This window comes from Lutjanus erythropterus, chromosome 16 (assembly GCF_056507025.1).
Source record: "Lutjanus erythropterus isolate fLutEry1 chromosome 16, fLutEry1.hap2, whole genome shotgun sequence".
Lineage (NCBI taxonomy): Eukaryota > Metazoa > Chordata > Actinopteri > Lutjaniformes > Lutjanidae > Lutjanus > Lutjanus erythropterus.
The window spans coordinates 8582481-8604236 of NC_139332.1; the positions used below are offsets into that span (position 1 = coordinate 8582481).

At 37.2% G+C, this 21756-nt stretch overlaps 1 protein-coding gene across 1 annotated transcript in view; it reads left to right on the top strand.

Annotated features, from left to right (window-relative positions):
- Positions 1-21756, top strand: part of col22a1 (collagen, type XXII, alpha 1) — a 99333-nt gene that overhangs the window by 52904 nt on the left and 24673 nt on the right. The window contains exons 24-44 of the mRNA XM_084739836.1: positions 3588-3641; positions 4897-4950; positions 5050-5103; positions 5240-5293; positions 7215-7268; positions 7445-7489; positions 7591-7653; positions 8989-9042; positions 9229-9270; positions 9447-9479; positions 11635-11688; positions 12304-12357; positions 12439-12492; positions 12593-12646; positions 13729-13782; positions 14393-14497; positions 18035-18079; positions 19775-19852; positions 19947-19982; positions 20067-20120; positions 20665-20709. Coding sequence (XP_084595962.1) covers positions 3588-3641; positions 4897-4950; positions 5050-5103; positions 5240-5293; positions 7215-7268; positions 7445-7489; positions 7591-7653; positions 8989-9042; positions 9229-9270; positions 9447-9479; positions 11635-11688; positions 12304-12357; positions 12439-12492; positions 12593-12646; positions 13729-13782; positions 14393-14497; positions 18035-18079; positions 19775-19852; positions 19947-19982; positions 20067-20120; positions 20665-20709 — 1140 coding nt within the window. The remainder of the gene's footprint in view (positions 1-3587; positions 3642-4896; positions 4951-5049; positions 5104-5239; positions 5294-7214; positions 7269-7444; positions 7490-7590; positions 7654-8988; positions 9043-9228; positions 9271-9446; positions 9480-11634; positions 11689-12303; positions 12358-12438; positions 12493-12592; positions 12647-13728; positions 13783-14392; positions 14498-18034; positions 18080-19774; positions 19853-19946; positions 19983-20066; positions 20121-20664; positions 20710-21756) is intronic.

Sequence of the window (21756 nt, forward strand, 5' to 3'; positions counted from 1 at the left end):
CCGCTGCCAGTGCTGATAGAGTGGGCTGTATGGTTGAGTTGCTATAGATTGAGCCACTCTCACTTCCCCTGCAGCAAAGCTCTCATCAGTCGTGTGTGTCACCGCTGCTGAGGCCTGTCTATTCACCTCTATCCTGATATGACAGCTGAGGGCAGCCTGGGATGGAATGGGAACGGTCTTGAAGGGCTGCAGAGGAAAGGCATCAACAAACATATGAAGAAAAATAAGAGAAAAAATGTATTTAAGAGCAGGCACTAGGGTTTTCCTGTGGAGTATGCACGGACAAAATGTGTTATTTTAGCTTTCTGGTCTGGTCTAACTAGTTTGTTTGAAAAATGAACTTGAACAGACTTTTTTCACAGCAGCCATATTGACATGAAATAGCAGGGTAAACACAGATGTTACCAATGACATTAATTAAGGTCCCCTTCCATTAAGTGTAGCATCGCTAACATGCACAATAGCAGCACCCTACCTTTGTTTGACCTGAATGGTCTAAAGGGTTTTGTTTTAATTAGTATCATTGGTAACACCTGTGTTTACCTACTATTATTTGTCAAAATGGCTGCGGTGGAAAACGTCTTTTTATACTGGAATCAACATAATACAGTTATAAGTCAATTTCAAAGCTATATGTGGCATTTCTGCATTAAAGTTGTTGAGTTGTGCAGTTACATTATCCAAAATCTTTCCAACAATCATCAAACGCAGAGAAATGCGTAATTTATCAAGGTAATGTGCTTTTCCAGCTTGCTAGTTGCTATAAAACACAAGACACTTCGGATACATCAGAGTCAGCGAACGTAACTAAACTTAACATGAACAAAACTTTATTATCTTGTCCATGAACATTTTTGCTGCCTGACTCATGTCAGATAGATATTCATTAGCTAATATAGTTGTTTAAAAGTAATGAAAAAAAAAATCCCATGATCCAAAGCTAGTTCACAATTTCAAACCATGTTTTTTTGTCATTGTCAAAGTGAGAGGGACCCATAGCACCTTGTTTAAATGTGTAATTTAAAGGTAGCTTAACCAAACCATATCCCATGAATTCAGCTAGAGCTGAAAACTGCCATCAAAGTTACTGCTCATCTAAACAAGCCACATTAGCTTTAGCAGCAGTTTTGCTACTCCTGCTTTCCATGATGGCTGGGTTTAACTGCTGCTTCACTCTGTTATAAAGAATGAATGACTGAATTACCACCATCATGGTTCACTGAAAGGGATGCTTTCCAATTACAGACAACTGCCAGGAAAAAAAATTAAGTCAATTTAGTTTTTGCTTTAGCTAAGTCTAACCGTGGCTATCTCACCAGCTACAGGAGCCTTCACTTAATATAATGTAGCTCTCTCTTTTTCTTTAGCTGTCAAATTAATGTCCTGTGCTATTTAGTGTAGCAGAGTCTTACTGATGAGCTAACATGCACAATAGCAGCACCCTGACCATGTTTGACTTGAAAATAACACAGAGTGAATTAGTATCATTGGCAACACCTGTGCTTATGTTACTATTTTATGTCGAACTGGCTGCTGTGAAAAAGATTTAGGGCTATATTAAAATCAACACAATACAGCTGTAATTGAATGTACAAGGTTTTATTGTTTTTAGATATGTGATATAAAGCAACATTTGCTTCAGCAACAGTTTTGCTACTTTTTCCTCCACTTTGACTGGATTTAGCTGCTTCCTAAATTATTTGAAATAATTCACTGAATTACCAACGTGTTTTGATGTAGGCTCATCAAAATTGTTATTTGTCAACTGCAGGCTATAAAAAAATCTGCAAGTAAATTTAGTTTTATTTTTAGTCATGGCTGTCTCACCAGCTACCGTATCTCTCACTACAATGTAGCTGGGACAGAGTTAATCAGTAGCCTATGTGTGAATTAGTATCATTGGTAACATATTTGCCCTGCTATTTCATATCAAAATGACTACTGTGAAAAAGGTCTAGGGCTATATCAAAATCAACATAATACACCTGTAAATGAATTTACAAGGTAGTACTTTTGTGAGTTAAAGTTAGCTTAAACAAATCAAATTACATGAATTCCCCTTGAGTTGAAAGCTAGCGTGGAAGTTAGGCTGCTCATTTAAGCTAGTTACAACAGACAACAGCAAGGAAAAAAATTAGTGAGTTGATTTAGTTTTAGCTTTAGCTAAGGCTAACTTTCTTTGACTGTGTACTTGTCTATTTCTTGTGACTGAGTGCTATATGTGTGTATGACAGCATCTTCTGGAGCCGGATGGAAACTGAACAATTTTACGGCATATTAACGGACGTTTGGGAAAGATGTTAAGCCAAATATGTAGGCTAGTTAAAGTGCTTTGGCTTTGTAGAGTGTTTTAAGATCAACACAGTTAACTAAACCTCAAATTGTTAAATTATGGACAGTGGTGGGTAACTTTACTTCCACTCTGCTACATTTCAGAGAGAAATATTGAAGGTTACTTTCTATTCCACTACATTTATTTGACATTATTTTACTTGCCAGATGATGACATACATAATAGGTATTATAACAAGCTTTAGAAATACAACACTTTGCGAGCAGCTAAACCAGATGTCAAAACAACCTTTTTGGCTTCTGACATCTTACAAAAAGCAGTCAGGTTCACATGTGTTTTTAACAGCTCCAACAAATACAGATTTTCTCCTCTAAACTTCTCACGTAGTTGCATTTCTTTAAATGTTAAAATGGGTCAAAAAACTTAGTTTTTTTCCTCTTCCCTCTCCAGTGAATGATCTCACGTACATAAAACTGTATATAAATTAGTTTGAACCAGCTCCAACTCCAGCTCCTAAAACAGTAATAAGAGTATCAGTCAGAGGAATTGACTGATACTGACGGATTTTTGATGCATGACATCTACTTGTAATGGAGTATATTTACATTGTTGTAGTGTTTCCCAAACTTTTTAGTTTCGTACCCCTTCAGATGTTCAACGTCCACCTATGTATCTCCATCTTTTCATGTTTTTATGCCTCCTATACATACACATATAGCGTATGTATAAATCCACTTGAAACTGTGAAATAATAAACACAGGATAGTGACAAGAATGCAGTCTGCAATGTTTGTCTGAATTTGAGACAGTCTGAGTCTTAATTCATTTCCCACACATAGTCTGTTCCTCAGTTTTGCAGATCTCATTGTTTTCTCGTTTCTTTTGCTCACCCCCAACTTCCCTTCACGTACCACGTATTGGTACAGTATTTTTACCTGAGTAAAGGATCTGAATACATTTTTCCACTACTCGTTCAGACTGACAAATGTAGTTTCAAAGCCCTCTTTATTCTGTCAAATTTGGTGGAGAAATGCTGAATCTTTGCAGAATAATGCTGGGTTTAAAAATACTGATATGAGCCTGAGAAAGTGCAACTATGGGAGAGTTTCAAAACATTACTATTTTTAAACTCTGCCATAGTTGCTAAAACCCAAAATGGAAGAAACAATATGAGGGACATGACCTCAGACACGTCCTCAGTACTGTCTCCAGCTCTGGAAACAACTCATCTTTTGCATTAAATGTTTTTTAATTTAGTTTTCAAACTAATTTGACTATTTTTTTTTTCTCACAGGGAAAGAAAGGTGAAAGTGGATTGCCTGGAGTGGATGGCCTTCCTGGACCCCCTGTAAGAACAATTTCACTGAAATAGAAAGCAAATTGAACACACACATCTTGGTAAACTACTCGTTTCAAATGACCTCTTTCTTATGTAGAGCTCCTGCAGTGTTCTTGCACCTCAATGACCTCTCAAGGAGAACGGAGGGGAATTAATTTGGTGTTTTAATTGTGTGGGTTTGTGTGGGATGGATTTACGTGACCCACAAAGCGCAAAATTACTGCTCTCTCAGAGGGGTCCTCACTGTGTGTTTTAATGGAGGGGAAATAAACAGGGTAGATTAAAACCAACAGGTTATGTCAATTAATTCTGCAAATTGCTCTCTGGAGCAAAATAGAAATACACCTGTCTTCAAGTGGTAACCAAGGTTGAATGAGCTGTAAACAGTGCTGTAATACCCCCCTCTAGTGGCGGCTCACTGGTACTAATGGACACTGACTTTTGGAAGTTCATATGAATAAAATTATGAGGTAAATTTGTTTTGACTTATTCCAAATATATTGCTTATTGGCACAGTGGGATAAATTGGGAATTGGGACAAATCATGTCTTTCCAGTCCTATAATTCCTTCATGAATTTCTTTTAAGTATTTTTTACATATAAAATATATATAATTTATAAAATTATTTGGTTTGTTTCTATACATACTGTGTGACAGAAAACACCCTTGTCCCAGACAAGAATTCACAACTTCAAACAATCAAAAACTGTGTTAAAAGCCTTCAAATCTAAAACCAACAATACCTACTGATAACATGAATAAAAAAGTGGTATTGTAACCACCTACGTTTTAAACTTGATTTTTATTTTATGAAAATCAAAATGCTGGCTCTAAGTTCAAGTTGTGTACCAGATTTCTGCCATCAGGGTTTCAGAAAAACATTATTTAATCATGCATAAAAAGGTTTAGCTATACCCTAAGGACCCCTGTCTCACTTCCTGGTATAAAAAAGGCGGGAAAACTGCTCAAGTACTGGTAAGCTTTAGATTTACTGGATTTACTAGATTAACTCTAGCCCTTCTAAATCAAAGCTAAATAAGAATTATGGTTAGAAAATTTGTATTTAATTCATATTAAGAGAACTCAGAGCAACTTAAAAAATGTCTGTTCACTACAATTATGCTGTGAAATGAGAAAATGTAACATTTTGTCAGTTCTGAAAATCAAAAAACCCCTTGAAATACAGTTTTGCCAGATTCTCAAGATTATGAATTGATGATAAAGTGATACAACACTTTCAATGATATTCCTTTTATTTTGCAGGGTCCTCAGGGTCCACCTGGGCCACCAGGAAACCAAGGACACACTGGACCTCCTGTAAGTGATCAGACATACAAATCAGGACACAATAATTCTTAAATAATTCTGGTACAGAATGAATAACATGTTCACATACCTGTTTTTTTCTTTTTGTAGGGTCTCCCTGGTGAGATTGGATTTTCAGGCAAACCTGGAGAGTCTGGAAAGCCTGTGAGTTGGCCTTTCATTCTCAAATAAAAAACATAATTTACTGTCTGTAGTACTTTCAATCATAGGTGTTCAATATCTGTTGTCGTCTCTCTGTTCCCATCACTAAATGTCAACCTTTTGTCACTGATCTTCAAAGGGTCTTCCTGGTAAAGACGGTCTGGACGGTCTTCCTGGAAATGACGGTGCCATGGTCAGTATGACCTTTAGAATAACTTTTCTTTTTTCATTATTTCTTCTATGCTCACAGTGAACAAACTTGCAGTTAAACTTTAAAGCTGCACATGTCAGAAATTTTGCATGAACAATGGCTGAGATGACTGGGTGTAATTTTTTGTGTTACAGCCTTAAGCTTGACTCTTTTGGTTCACTCTCAATGTTTTCATCAACTTAGTTTCCAGTTGGAGCAGGCAGCCATTTCCCATTAAAGAGATGTAAAAACCCAGCTGTATGCCACCAAACACAGGACAAAGTTAGCACCTAGCTGTTGAACAGCTAGCATCTAGCAGCCTAAGACCCAAATATATATTTTTAGTGAACACAAAATCAAAGTAAGAAGGATAGTGAATATTGGACTTAGGTTCTTCAGATGGTCAGAAACAAGTTTTCTTATGGATGCTAACTTTGCTTTGTATATGTGCTGGATAGGCACCTGTTTGCTAACATGTTAGCCAAATCAACTTTAAAAGGCCATAACATGCCAAATTTACTCAGTATTACTATTGAAGTAGTGCTTAGGACATCTTGGAGTATGCCAAATAAACAGTAAGTCTATGCTATGATGATAGGAGAAGGACATAATGGCAGTTCATTCTGATTATCAGGCTGGAAATCAGCTTGTTTTAAACAATGTGTCTGATAGGCCATAGGCCACTGTTTGCTAACATGATCGCCATATAAACTGTTCAAGGCCAAAATATGTCAGGCATATGTGTTGTTAAGCTTGTTGTGGTGTTTTACCCACAATTTTGCTGAGAAACTCAATGTGAACCCAGAAACAAGCCTGAATTTCTGTTTTTAAGGAATCATATGAATTATGTAAGACAAAATAGCAGGTCAATTGGATTAACAAGCTAAACAACTACCAGTTTAAACAAATAATACTTTCTGAAGAAACATTTCTTGTTTTAATTGAAGCTTGTTTAAAACACACTTGTGCTAGGGGGAAATATGCAACTGTTTGCTGACAAGTTAGCCATATCATTTTTTCAAGGCATGAAAATGTAGAAATGTAGAATTGTGGAAAACAACTGCATTAGCTAGAGAATTTACTTTATATTAATATTTGAGTAACACATATGTACTTAGGATAAAGAATGGAGAATGCTGAGGAAACAAAATGTGTAAGCTAATGCAATTTTGTAAGGGAAACTCAATGTGAAGCTAGCACCTAGCCTGCTAACTGAATCTTTGTATTTTAAGGATACATATGTGAATCAAGTACAACAAAATGGCAGTTGTGTCTGATTTTCAGGCTAAATAATTATCAGTTGCCCTATAAGCAAACAATATTTTTTCAAAGAAAAATAGCTTCTTAGAAATATTGTGTCCTCTTTGTGTAAGTAGGGAACTGTTTGCTAACACATTAGCTTTATCAACTTTTCAAGACCAGAATATGTCAACTGTGTGTGTTGTTCAGCTTGTTGTGGAGTTCCAGCCCTAAGTAGACAAAAAAACAGTCACTGTGAGTTTCTAAGCTACAAGGTATAAGTTTGCAAGTGTGGAAAACAGCAGCATTACCCATAAAAAAATGCACTGTATTACTATTTGAGTAGCATATGTACTTTAGACATAGACTGGAAAATGCTAAAGAAATAAAATAGGTATGCTAAAACAGGTAGCCTGGGAAACTAATTGTGAAGCTAGCAGCTAACCTGTTTACAGGCTGAATTTGTTTTTTAAAAGACAAAATGACAGTTCAGTCCAATTATCAGGTTAAAGAACGACTAGTAGAAGGAAACAAAATCTTCTTAAAGAAATTTAGCTTGTTTGAAACATGGGCTTTTTTGAATGTGGTGGTTTTACTTTTACTATATAGTGGCAAATATTTCTGGCAAATACATTTTTTTTTTTTGAAAGTCTGACATCTAAATCGAAATCTTGTGTCTTCGCAGGGGCCCAGGGGAGAGCGCGGAGCAGATGGTTTTCCTGGCAAGCCTGGACTGAAGGTACTGTGACTTCATCGTACCCAGAAACACACACACACACACACACACACACACACACACACACACACACACACACAAGACTGGACACGACCAAAGACATATGCAGCTTATGAGATAGCAAGTGTGTTTTCCATATGTAAATCTGACATTTTAATGGCCGCGTGTCTTCTCCCCAGGGTGACGACGGGCCTCCCGGACCAAGAGGACCTCCAGGAGAGAGAGTGAGTTCACAGCTGTCGACTTTATTGGCTTGAGATATTTTGTAAGATAATGAAATGTAGTTTATAATGACACATGTATGTTGTTTTTTAATTTTATACAGGGAGAAGCCGGTGCCCCTGGACAACCAGGTGCTGATGGAGCCAGAGGAGAAAGAGGTGCTACGGTAGGTGTGACTAGCAAGAATATGTTCATTCACAGCTATAACCCTCAGCTAATGTTGCTGATTTATTATTCAATTATGTAATATCTACCCCTGTGCATTGGGAGGCGTCCTCTTAAGCTCCCTGAAGTATTATTAAGCAACAGAAATAATTTCTGGTAAAGTAAACTCTAGTGAAATGAACAGTTCCTAATTTAGCTGGATAACCTCCTGGGACAACCTCAAGGGATGCTGGGTGTCCCCACATGCCACTTTGAGATGGACTGCTCTTGACTTCCTACTTCCAATTAAAGAAGTCCACATTTGCCTCCTTCCCTCCCTACTGGAGTCTTATGTTGTTGTTGTTTTTTTTTGTGGGGGGGGGGTAATTTGTGTGAAGTTCTCCTAGTCATAAATCTGTAATAAATATTGTGCTTTCCTTAGGCATCTATTCAAACTTTGAAAGTTTTGAATGAATAAGGGTTTAGAAGAATGTTTGGTGGAAGTATAAAATGGCCATTCTCATGGTCTATCATGTATCATAAGGTCTTGCAGCCATTTTTGGGTTGATACATCATTTTACCCAGAGTTGGTGCACAATTTTGCCACTTTTGATCACTCAAAATCCTTCTAAACGATCACATTAAGACACCAAGACCTTGTGGAACACTGCAGAAAAATTAATGCTGTGACTTGGTATCAAAAACCTTATGTAAGTCTCCAGAGTTAAACACTTGCAAACTAGCTAGCTGAATCCGTCAATCATTAGCTAGCTAGTTAACAATGTTTTTCTAACATTAGTTGACCCCATATGCCAGTTTTACAGGGAGAGGAGAAAGTTTACAGAGGTACCAAGTTTGCCATTTTTGGATTACTGAGCAAAAGGGGGTGGGGTTTAGGAAAGGTCAGCTGCATTTTACAGTTATTGGATGACAAGGACTTCTGTTCAGGGAATTGTTTAGACACCGCCTTCTTGTCGATATCCGTATGAGAGCCATACATCCTCTGAATGCCCCCGGGTCTCTAGTTGGTGATTTTGAAGTTTCATGAGGCTGTGATTATCCTGGAGGTCACAATATGTAATTTTATACAGTGAGGTCAAGTTTTAAAAAAATGGTCTCACTACATGGCTTCTCCGGGGACTAACATAATCACACATATCACTCATCATTATTTGATGGTAGATTGACAAAATTCTGCCTGAATTCTGAGCTATTTATTTAGCTGCCCTTCCTGACAAACTGGCGTGACATGGTTGTGACCAATGAGTAATATCGGCTGGGGAGAATCTGAGGGGTTAAAGTGCATATATGGTCTGTAGACATGTTTTAAATCTTGAATTTGTCTTGTCTTTCATAGGGAGAAAGAGGCCAGGAAGGACCATTTGGGCCAAAAGGTGAAAAGGGCGACAAGGTAAATGAGAAATAAGGAACCTGTTTCATATATAAGGTAAAATGAAATGTCAAGCATGTGTATCCTACCGTGTTACAGTAGTTACAGAGGTGTCCTCCTCTGTCTCAGTAATGACCACCCTGCAGTATTTGCTGTAATAAGGTCATTAGTATGCAGACAATGTGAACATTTTGTCTCTTGCCTCAGGGTGAAGTGGGAGATAGGGGACCACCCGGCGCTCCAGGAAATGTAAGTAGAATTTCTGCTATTTCTAGTGTGTTACCATACTGTACAGCCACAGCCAGGCAATATATGACACAACCATGATACTGTTACACGGTATCATAATCAGTGACACTGTTACACAGTGATACAGATGTGTTTAATTATAATCTTCTGTCTGCCTCTGTGTTTTTTCTTCACAGGTGGCTAGCGTCATCCCTGAGCCTGGTGAACCCGTGAGTCAACTTTTATTACACAGCTCAAACTCTGCTCTGCTTGAGATTATTGGGATTTTATTGATGGCTGTTTTTTTTGTTTTTATTTGATACCAGCTAGTTTTGTTTTGTCTGTGATCTTGGGGCTGTAATACAGAAAGCTCCCTCCTGAAGTCATAAGGGCAGAATCAGTAGGATTTGTCTGAGATGTTCGTAAACACACCAGGAAGAGAGCTGATTGCTGAGTCTCATTGTCAGGATGTCGAATACAAATGTGTTGGGTTCATAGAGCATTCTGAGCACCGCAAAATAATGAGAAATACAGAACCACACAAGAAGTGAGTCATAAGTGATGACTGAAATTTCATGAGTCTATACAATGTTTTTTAAGAATATTTTTCCATATTTTTTGTAAAATAAGTTCAAATACCTTATTAAAATAGCTCACGTATTGCTCTATACCTTGCCTACATTTAGTATTCAAGGATTCGCCTCTGTTTTGCTAGCTGATCACAGCAACTAAGTACATCTGGCTTTTCCTGTTGGCTGAGCATTGCCGCTAATGATATGTATAGCGCCACTCCCTTGATTAACGGGATTGGTTGCCTAGGTTTATGACATCATATACCCAGCCTGACTGAATTTGTTCTTTGAGACTGCCCTTGCTCACTGCAGTTTCCAAGCAAGAAACGCTCAGACATGGTGTTTACTGCCTATTTCACTCCTGATAGGAGTTTCTATTGGAGGTGGTCTAATACAGGAAGATAGGAATAGTCTAATGTAATGTTTTCATAATTAGGTATTACAGAAACAAATCCTGACTAACTTTAGGAATCTTATCTTATCTAATCCTATACCTTAGTTTAGGAAACCCTACATACTTAATCCAGTATAATTTATCAACTTTCATATCTGTTACCTAGCAAGCAAGACTACTTTTCTCATTTCTCATTGAGCTAAACAACTTTGTCACTGTAGATTTTTCTCAAACATACTGAAACATAAAAAATGGAGCATAAACTGTGACAGGCGTTTAACTTCAAGGCAGATGAAAATCTAAAGATGTTCTTTTGGGGAGATTTCTAACAACACTAACTCTGGAGATAAAAGAAAGAGAGGGGGCTACTGTTAAGATAGCAGAGACAGTCTCTGCATCCTCTATTTGGCATCCATTGTGCAAAAGCAATAAAAGAGCAGCCATACAGGTAAACAAATTAGCTAACACTACTGGAAAAGGCTTACAAGGCTGTTGTTGGACTGCTTCCTTCTTATCTACAGATCTACATCCAACAAAGAAGTCTGGGAAATTATTGTCTTCCTTCCTAGAATTTATTTCCACCAACTGTTGCCAAAGTCTGTACTGAGCTTGGAAAAATGATGTTTAAGTAAGCTGCTCCCTCAGCTTGGAATCAGTTGCAAAATCACCTAAATCCACAGCACCTGGTCACAATCGACACCTTTAAAGTGTTTCTGAAAGACTTGGAAAGCATCACATCCAGCTGTAGATGTTTTGAATGTTAATGAAGGTTTTGATATGGAATAGTTTTATAATTTGTTCTGTTTTTCATTCTATTTTGTTTTACGTTTGTTTTAGGATTCTTAATCTCAGTGAGTCTTTAAATTAAAATGAATAAAGATAAATAAAAAGGGAAAGCTAGGACAGCTTAATGGATATCTTAAAGTTACAAGTGTTTATTGAAGATTTTGGGAAGTTAGGATGCTTGTGTAATCCATGAATTCTTCCTGGCTTTTTTCCTAAATCAGGTCCTAACTAGGGTTGAACAATCAATTAATTGTTTAATCGCACAAAAATTTTGCTTATACCAAACAATACCAGTGCATTTTTTTGTCTCATCAATCAAACCTGGGGAGGATGCTCATAAAATTATGTTACATTTCAGATCTTTATGAACTACTAGTTTGATTAAAATTTACTTCATTGCTCAAATTCTTAACGACCGATTAATCGACCATAGATTCATCATCCCTAGTCCTAATCATAACCATGTTACCAAACATTCAAGGTAGGATCTGTACGTCTGGAAGCTTCTGTAATGCAGCTGCAGCACTGCATTTACAAGTTTAAGAGATGAATCTTCTGTTCTTCCTCTTGCCTCCACCTACTTTTTCTTTTTCCGTTCAAACTGATAATTGCATCGTTTGTTTTTGCCTTTAGGGAAAACCCGGAGAGAAAGGAGAGAAGGGGGATCAAGGGAAACCAGGAGAGATGGTAAATTATTTGTTCTCTCTATCTCTAAACTACATCATGCAACACACAGTGGAGTCCACTAGATGTCAGTAGAGATTTGGTATGGCAACAGTGAAGCAATCCTGCAGCAGCATGGGAGCTCGAGGGACTTAATTTAATTGGCTGAGTAAATTAAACTGTAACAGAGAGTAATACACTGGCCTGATTTCCTGTCCATTTCACTTTATACATGTATAATACTCCATTAGTTGGACCAGAATAGCATGCAGAATATATATGTATATTTAGGCTGAAGTTGCCCTGGAAGCAGCATAATACATTAAGTACAACATTGACACACACAATTAAAAATGCTATTATGTATTACTGTTATCTTTGGCTTTCTCAAGCACCCTATGAAGATGATTAATAACAGAATATTGTAGTAATTCTTCATATATGGATGCTATTAACTACAAACTTCATTGCACAAGGCTCATTAATTTCATATCTTTGTCATCTGGAATCATAATAGTCCTTACAGCTTTATGAGAAACATGACATTGTAATTTTCATTTTATGTGAAAACGGTGACATATTGTCACATAAGCCTATGCTATTGAAACTCGTTTGTTAATTCCTGTGTCTTCTCTGAAGGGTCAAAGAGGGTTACCTGGCGAACAAGGCTTTAAGGGACAACCTGGACCAGCGGTAAGACGCTAGCGATCCTGTCAATGTGTTGAAGAGAGTGGTTTGAAGTGGAATAAGTCTAATTTTATATTTTCTCTCCAGGGTCCAAAGGGTGACACTGGACTCACAGGAGAACCAGGACGTGTCGGAGACCCTGTAAGTTGTCTGATTTTGTGCAGTGCACCTTTTCACGCCAAACGGAGAGATATACTGTACTCTACTGTGACAGATGTAACAGCTGACGTGTTTCTCCCAGGGTCCACCCGGTGTAGCTGGTCCTCCAGGTCCTCGTGGACTACCAGGGAATGTGGTACGTCCTTCCTAACCTTTTTAAAGGTGCAAGTCACTGATTTCTGCTTATTAAAGCCTATTTCTGCCAGTGTGATGAAAAAAGACCCAGTAAGTCCTTACAATGAGGAACTTTCTCAAAATGAGGATTTAGATACTAACTCATTATTTTTGACATACTAATGCATTATCCTGAGAAAGTTTCTCAGTAATTTGAGATATTCAAGTCATTATTTTAAAATACAGTCATTATTTTGAGATTTTGAGATGGAATGTCATTATTTTGAGAAAGCTTTATATTATTTTGAGATACTAATTATTTTAAGAAAATTTCATTATTTTGAGATATGAATTCATTATTTTGAGATATTATGTCATTATTTCGAGAAAATGTGTCCTTATTTTGAGGTATAAACTTTTTATTTCAAGAAAGTTTCTCATTATCTTAAGAAATTCTCTCATTATTTTGAGATGTTGAGATACTAAGTAACTATCTTTAGATACTAACTCTATTATTTTAAGAAGTTTTCTCATAATTTCTTTCTTTTATTTTTTATTTTAAGTCATTATCTTTAAATACTAACTCAACTCGTTTTTAGATATTAACTCTTTATTTTGATACAAAGACATATTATTATTATTATTATTATTATTACTATTATTATTATTATTATTATTATTATAGATGCTAATTCAGTATTTTGAGGTTCTAACTCAATATTACGTGATACAAAGTCCACATGTGGAGATACCTGTTTATTATTTTGAGATATTAAGTCATCACTTTGAGAAAGTTTCTAATTTTTGGAGGTAAAAAGTCATTTTTTTGGAGATATTAAGTCATTATTTTTGATATTTTAACTCATTGTTTTACCACACTGAGTCACTTTGACATACTAACCTATTTTGTGATACTAAGTCATTATTTTGACAAAGTTTCTGGACTTATAAGGTCTTTTTTTTTGGCAGAAACGGCCTTCCATACCTGCTTACATTCTCTTTGACTTTCCTCTGTGTAAGAACGATGTCTGTGTATAAAACATGAACAGTAGCCAGTGATAAAGAATCACCTCAGCGTGTTATTACCAGTTGTCTGTCTCGTAGGGCATACCAGGGATCATCGGGCCTCCTGGTCCAGCTGGACAAAGAGGAGACAAGGTCAGTCATCTATTTTTAAAAGCTTTGTTTGGATGTTTTGAAAGTATTCAGACTATGTTAGGAATGGCTTCGGTAACGCAGAGTGAAAAGAAGATTGCAGAGGAGAGACGTTGACCTTGTATGTCCTCCATTATTGTTTCAACAAAGAAGTCTTTGAATTCATATCAATCCTGCAGCAGCAGCAGCTACATGGAGCTGTGTAGTTTGACAATGGCAATTCAGAGCACTTTCTACTGCCTACCGTGACGTTTTTCTTTATTATCTTTACTCTTTATATCTTCTTCTTTTTTCTTTGGCTTTTCACACGTTACTGTAGAGACATTTCTTTAAAAGTGTGACTTGTTATCACCAACATTCACTCATCTAAGTAAAGACATATGTGTGATACATGTGTTTTCAGTGGATATGACTCTGCAGTACCTCCAATCATAATGCAAATAATACACCAAACATAACTGTGTTTTGTACTGTGAGAAGTACACACAGTGATATGAATGATATGTTTTTGCCTTAGACACTCTGAATCAGGGTATCTAAGGCACCTGCTGATGCACTTGTTGTAGCCTTGAGAGTCAATAAAGTTATATTTTTATTCTAACATTTATTTTAGGGTGAACCAGGGAAACCAGGACAAGCAGGTCCCGCAGGCCCAACCGGAGAGCCTGGTTTACTTGGACCACCTGGACCACCAGGGAAAGGGAAAGACGGGCAAACGGTAAAACACATTTTTTCTGTCACACTATACTATACTATTTCTTTTAGTTATTCTTAGTGTCTGCCACCGTGTCCGTTTCTCCTTGAAATCAGATGAAACTGCCAAAGTTACGTTAACCAGTTAGAAAGAAGCAGTAGGAGATTTTTCTTTGGCTAATTTTATTTTTGACATTATATTTTGTGGTTATGGGAGTGGAGCTTTAGTCGACAGGGCCTCCAGAATCAACACAATATTAAAGTTCTTTCAAGTAATCAGCTTTAAGGTTGGAAAAATTGTCTATTTCCACCCTGTCTGACAGTATTATATACAGCGCCTATAAAAAGTATTCACTCCCTTGGATCTTTTTCCCTCTTATTGCTTTTATAAATGGAATTGTGGGCAATATAATTTGACAAAAAACAACAAAAAACTCTTTCATGTCAAAGTGAAAACAGATTTCTACAAAGTAATGTCAATTAAATAAAAATATATGACATAAAATAAGTGACTGCATAAATATTCACCCCTTCAAGTCAGTATTTAGTAGATGCACCCTTGGTTGCAATCACAGCACTATGTCTGTGTGGATGGGTCTTAATCAGGCTTGCACATCTGGAAACTGCAATTTTACTCCATTCTTCTTTGCAAAACTGCTCAAGCTCTGTCAGGTTGCACAGGATCAACTGTGAATGGCCCTTTTCAAGTCCAGCCACAAATGCTCTATAGGATTGATGTCTGGGCTTTGACTTGGCCGCTCCAGAACATTCACTTTGTTGTCTTTAAACCATTTCTGTGTAGTTTTAGCTGTGTCCCTCAGGTCATTGTCTTCCTGGAAAATAAAGCTCCCAAGTTGTAGTTCTCTTGCAGACTGAATCAGATTGTCCTCCAGGATTTCCCTTTATTTTTATTTTACCCTCTACTTCGACAAGCCTTCCAGGGCCTGCTGCTGACAAGCATCCCCACATCATGATGCAACCACCACTGTGCTTCACAGTTGTGGTGATGTGCCAAACATAGTGTCTAGTCTGGTGGCCAAAAAGCTCCAAAACCTTCTTCCACTTGACCATGGAGTCTCCCACATGCCTCTAGGTGAATTCTAGTTGAGATTTAATCTGAGCTTTCTTCAACAGTGGCTTTCTCTTTGCCACTCTCCCATAAAGCTTTGACTGGAGAAGAACCCAGGCAACAGTTGTTGTATGCAGTTTCTCCAATCTCAGCTGCTGAAGCTTTTAACTCCTTCAGAGTCGTCACAGGTGTCTTGGTGTCCTCCCTCACTAGTCTCCTTCTTGCACCATCACTCAGTTTGTGATGACGGCCTGCACTAGTCACATTTATACATTTAACTGAACTCCAGGGGATGTTCACTGACTTGGATATATTTTTGTATCCATCCCCTGATTTATACTTTTCAATAACCTTTTCTCAGAGTTGCTTGAAGTGTTCTTTTGTCTTTATGGTGTAACTGTAGCTAGGAATACTGATGAACCAGTGACCAGACCTTCCACACACAGGTGTCTTTATACTACAGTCATCTGAGACACGTTCACTGCACTCAGGTGATCTCCATGTCACTAATTGTGAGACTACAAGCACCAGTTGGCTATATTTGTAGAAATCTGTTTTCCAAATTATATCAACCATGATTCCATTTGTAAAAGCAATAAAAAGGGAAAACAAACAAGGGGGTGAATACTTTTTACAGGCATTTATATTTAAATATGCATAACAGCTTGTTCCAAATTTATATTCACTGAATATAATTATATGATTTCTTTTATGAACTCCCTGTTTTTCATATCTGCAAAATGCCATCTGATGCAAATACTCTAAATGTCTTTTGCATCATTTGGTACACATTTGCAAATATATTTGGTATCTTTGGAAACTTTTTCCTCTCTACTAGAATTTAAAACAGAGTTCTGTGTAATATAAAGTTTTTAAGGGCTGGTCCAGCAGCGGGTCAGTATGGTTTACAGGTCCAGTGTGTTAGAGTCACAAGAATCTATTGAAATGAAGTATAATATGCATAAGTATGTTTCCATTAGTGCACAATTACCTTAAATGAATCCTTTACAGCTACAAAGGATGGAGGTTTTTGACGCTGATTTGTTGCACTACCATGTTATACACAAACAAAACACTGCTTCTAGATACAGCCTTTTAGGTTTTATGCTACTTTTCCAACTGCCATAGGTTCTCTACATGCTACACTGGGAGATAAAAATTGATTCACTTATGTATTGCGATTCTTTTCAGACAATTCCTGAATAGCTTTTTGGACTGCTCATTTATTTTTGTATATAAATAAGTAGCACTCAATCTGTTAGCTCAAGGCTAACACATAATGGGATTTGTCATTCATGCGCTAACCAAAAGTAGCATTACGATCGTGGTGATATTATTTTAACAAGCGGATCCGTGTTACTTTACACACTTAACATAAAACAACATGTGTGCTCAGACTTTCAGGCATGTATTTCCTCTGCTCTGTGGAAATGAACTAACTGCCAGCTGCTTCGACACCGACCAGCTACAACAGCCTGAAAGGATCAAAACTCAAACTCAAAATTCCCAGTGGATTTAAAAATGCAACTACCACTAAGTGGAGACACTGCACGCTAGGACAGGGCAGCACATACAAACACTATATTTATATGTTTTTGTTTTATTTATTGTTCACTACTTGATGAGAAGGAATAGCTAAATGTAGCACTTTACTACAAGAAGTAATTTATTCATATATTTGTATTTTTAGTTTGTATGAGCAGTAGCAACAAAAATGCTGCTGAAACAGACTGAAAGGTGATGCACATTGATTTTGGAAAAGGACTGATGACATAATCATATTTTACATGGTATAGTGCCAAAAGAGCGAGCAGAGATTGCAATAAGTTGTTACATTGAATCACAATAGTAAATGCTTGGAAGGGGAGAGTGAGACGAGGTGTTAGCAGTCTGCAAGCTCACTGCTAGATGCCACTAAAGCCTACACATTGGTCCTTTTATATGATGTCACCGATCAAAAACTAAGTATTGTTAAAGGTGTGCTGTCAATTAGTCACAGTAAACTATATTTTGATAATTAAAATGTTCATCAGTTTTAACAGTAATAGAAAGCACATTCACGTGCAGCCTCTTGTATTCCACATGTGTTCTGCTTGTAAACGTCTCCCTGCCTGTAATACACATTAAGCCACAGCACAATATGACCAGCTGTACGGTGAGAAAACGAGCCTGAGTAGGCACATTTTGCTCTGCAGCGCAACATGTCTCTTCATCATTTTTCACCCCAGACATGTGGCTGTCCTGCTGACGAGGCAGCAGCTAACAGGAAAAACACTGTTAAGACATATCACGTTAAAGCAACACGGGAGCACAACAGATTTGGCTCGAAGCGGCTCTGTTTTTTACAGCTGCCAGGTGCGGCCCCGAGGCCTCGCTGCAAAAATCACAACACATGCGCCATGCTTTCAACTCAAAATGATTTATTCAAAAGAGGCTTAATTCCAGTATTTGAGTAGCAAGAAATATGATTGATGTAATTTTGTGATATTACAGGGAGAACCAGGACCACAGGGAATTCAAGGACCCCCAGGGCTAAAGGTAATGTAATTTTAGAAGTTTGCAAAGAAAGTGTGTGTGTGTGTGTGTGTGTGTGTGTGTGTGTGTGTGTGTGTGTGTGTGTGTGTGTGTGTGCGTGCGTGCGTGTGTGTGTGTGTGTGTAAGAGAGAGTGTGTGTGTATATTATAAGGTCTTTTTATGCTGGTTCTGAGATAGGCTGCAGTACGTAACTCCAATATTAGCATGTCAGTGCCTATATTCATAGAATCTGTGATTCATATCAAAATAGAATACTTTTCTTTTCTATTATCTCTTGTTATATAATACACTGTAAAAAATATACAGGATTTGAGTGGAATCAACTAATGTTTTCTCATTAACTTAACATAAATATACAGGTTTTAATTTATATGTTGATTAAACTTAAAATTTCTAATATTTATTTTCAGAGCTCTTCAGACTTTACAAACATGAGTTCCTCTAACTCGAAGTCTTTTGATTTGAAATGATGAGTTGAAGGAATGTACTGTAGAGTTCAGTCAGCTCTTTAAATTAAGTTTCTTAAGAAATATGATCATTATATGAGCTTTAAAAAAAAAAAAAAAAAAGTCATTATAAAATTAATTGAACTTGTCTTTTCAGATTTGGTCAACTTAAACCAGAATTTTAAGACATTAACTGTTTAAAGTTAAAACAAAACATTTTCTTTTACTGTATTTTATGTAATTCAAGCTTAGAAAAAGTAAGTTTTGTTGCTGATACTGCTCTCAGTAGTTATCTCTTGATATTAGTGCATGTAGCCAAGTTATTTCTGATTTGCAGGCAAAACATAATTTATTCTCAGTTAAAGTGGTCATCATCATAGTGACTGCATCACTGATAGTTGATTAAGTATTGATAACAATTCAATTGCCCATTTTTGAAAGAAACAAAGCAAGTCTTTGTGGTTAAAAAGAACAGTCAGTAGGTGACAGAATGGGTACAGACAGCTCATGCAGTGTATGGAGGGTCCCTCTTTTGTAGGTAGACATCAGAGTATTTTCATGTTTTTTAAAAAGCATCAGTAATACAGTACAGTAATACAGTAATATAATGGTAAAGGCCTTAAAAGTAAAATTTCTAAAATATATATGTGTGCTGAAACAAGACACCACATTTGGTGGGTGTAATATGATAGTCCACTTTTGGTAATATAGGAAAATGTGTGTGTGTGTGTGTGTGTGTGTGTGTGTGTGTGTGTGTGTGTGTGTGTGTGCCGGAGGTGTTTTTTTTTTTTTTTTTTTTTAAATCATGCACAGGTGCTCTTTTGTTGACATGAAAAACTTTTCTTTTTTTCCGGCCTGGATAAGAAAAACAGTTCATTTTTGTTGAAAGCAGCAAAAGCAATTTCTATGTCCACAGCACTGTGACCGTTGGCCTGATTATGGGCGTCTCTTTGCTTGATGCAGAGGGCACAGAATGGGGCGAGGCCGGACAGGGGGCATTTGCTGGATTTATGGTGTCAAATCACTCACCCCCATCACCAATACGTTCTCTCTTCTGAGTACCAAAATGTCAACTGCAGATTGTTTTTTTTTTCATCGCAGATTAAAAACAGAGTGGTATTTCTGGGATCAGCAGGCGTCGCTGAATGTGACGGTTTCTGTGCCAAGCGAGACTCTTAGCCAAACATTACAGCTGAACTGACATTATTTGAAGAGCAGGACGGTAAAGTAAGCTTTGTTTTTTCTCTGCCAGGGTCAACCAGGGTCACGAGGAGAACCTGGGTTACCAGGGGACAGGGGTGCTGCAGGAGAAGGCAAAATGGGACTACCGGTATGAGCATCAGTGCTGGCGGATGTTACATCATCTTTCTCCAGTGGATTTATTTAAACATTTTCAAATGGGCAATGTTTTGTTTTTTTTGTAGGGGCCTCCGGGAAAAAATGGGGATCCTGGACCTGCGGTAAATATTTTCCAAATATTAATGTTGAATATGTTTATGCCTACAAAAATGTGTTCCTCTAATATTTGTTTGTTTGTGTTTCAGGGCTTGAGGGGTCCACCAGGAGTCGCCGGTCCTCAGGGCCCAGCAGGACATAATGTGAGTCCAAAAATGAATAAACAAGAGAATGAATGAATAATTAAGTCCATAATTATATTCACATGTCTTATTGTGTTATTGCTCTGAGACCCATTAATTCATGATTATGCAGACCCAAAGTGACTGAAGCAACAGTCAATTAAATAACTGGCAAGCTTGCCTTACTTGTAGGACAAAAACTCTGTGATGAATATTAACATCATGAAATAAAAGTTTTAATAAAACATTTTGAATTAGTAGTTTTAAACTTTTGTTTGATTATTGGCACTTTGTATTAAAACTCTGTAATAACATGGTAATAATGGGGTAATAGTTTAATAATAAAGAAAAGTTTGTATATCTGGGTCAATTAGAATAATGTATTAACGCAGAGTCTCCTGGTGGTATTAGATTAAAGCAACATTACAGCAGTAATCTCAAGTGCTATCTAATTATGTCTATAATTTCATGTTCATATCATATATATTGTCTATATTCATTCATATGATTATTTATATCATATTTATTTGGAAAACATCATTCATTTTCTTTTCTCCGCATGCAGGGTTTACCAGGAAGGCCAGGAGAGAAGGGATCACCAGGAGAGCCTGTAAGTACAGAACAAGGCAGGGAGCGACGAGTACTATCGCTGCTACTGATTGTGATAAAATGTTAACTTTATATGCATTACATCCTCTGAATATTGTACAGAGCAACACCTCCTCATATGTAGGTGGCAGAAGAGGGTGTTTGCCAATAACCAGGTGAAACAATCACAGTGTGGGTGGTTTTAGTCACCAAAACTGCTTGGTTAGGTTTAGGAAAAGATTGTGGTTTGGGTGAAAAAAAAAACCTATCTTGATCTAGATACAAGCAGCAGTCTCTACTGTATGAAAGGCTGGGTGTTTTACATATGTTACTTATGTTCTTTAACTTGCAAACACAAGTTAAAGAAGTCAGTGCTGACTGTTAGTTTCACATGGGACATGAACAGTGGTTTACATTCGTTAGTTAAGTTATGCTACACACTTCACGTAACTCAAGTACATTACTTAAGTAAGAAAGTTAGAATAAGCCAGTGATGACTTTTAGTTTGACATGGGACATGGACAGTGGTTACCTGGGTGAAAGTCTGTGTGTTTGACTCATCCCTCCCTTTATTGCTCTTTACACATTTCACTTGACTTCCCTATTTGCTCCTTTCGTCTGAGATAAAAAGAGATACTAATCTTACACTAATAAACATAAACTTTCTCTGTGTACACAAATGACACAGTAGGTTTGGCTCTAAACTGCTCAAGTTTAACATGATACAAGACAAAACTAAAAGACCAGTGATACAGTTGTAGCCATTTAGCTACTTTTTGAACGCTTGATTAAATAGATAATACTTTGCTTTTTGGCCAAAAGTATGTTGATTAACATGACCTGTGCTAGTGAGGTCAGTAAAGAAATGGTTTTCCCAGTCTGATGTAGCAGAACTTGACTTTGACTTTGGGATGAACTGGACCACTAACTGTGAACTAGACCCTATCACCCGTCACTGTTGGACCTCACTAATAAGCTTATATCTGAATGGGAGTAAATCCAGAGGAGTAGAGGCTGTTATAGCAACACATTACTGACCACAGTGTCAGAATGAGATGTTCAGCAGGTG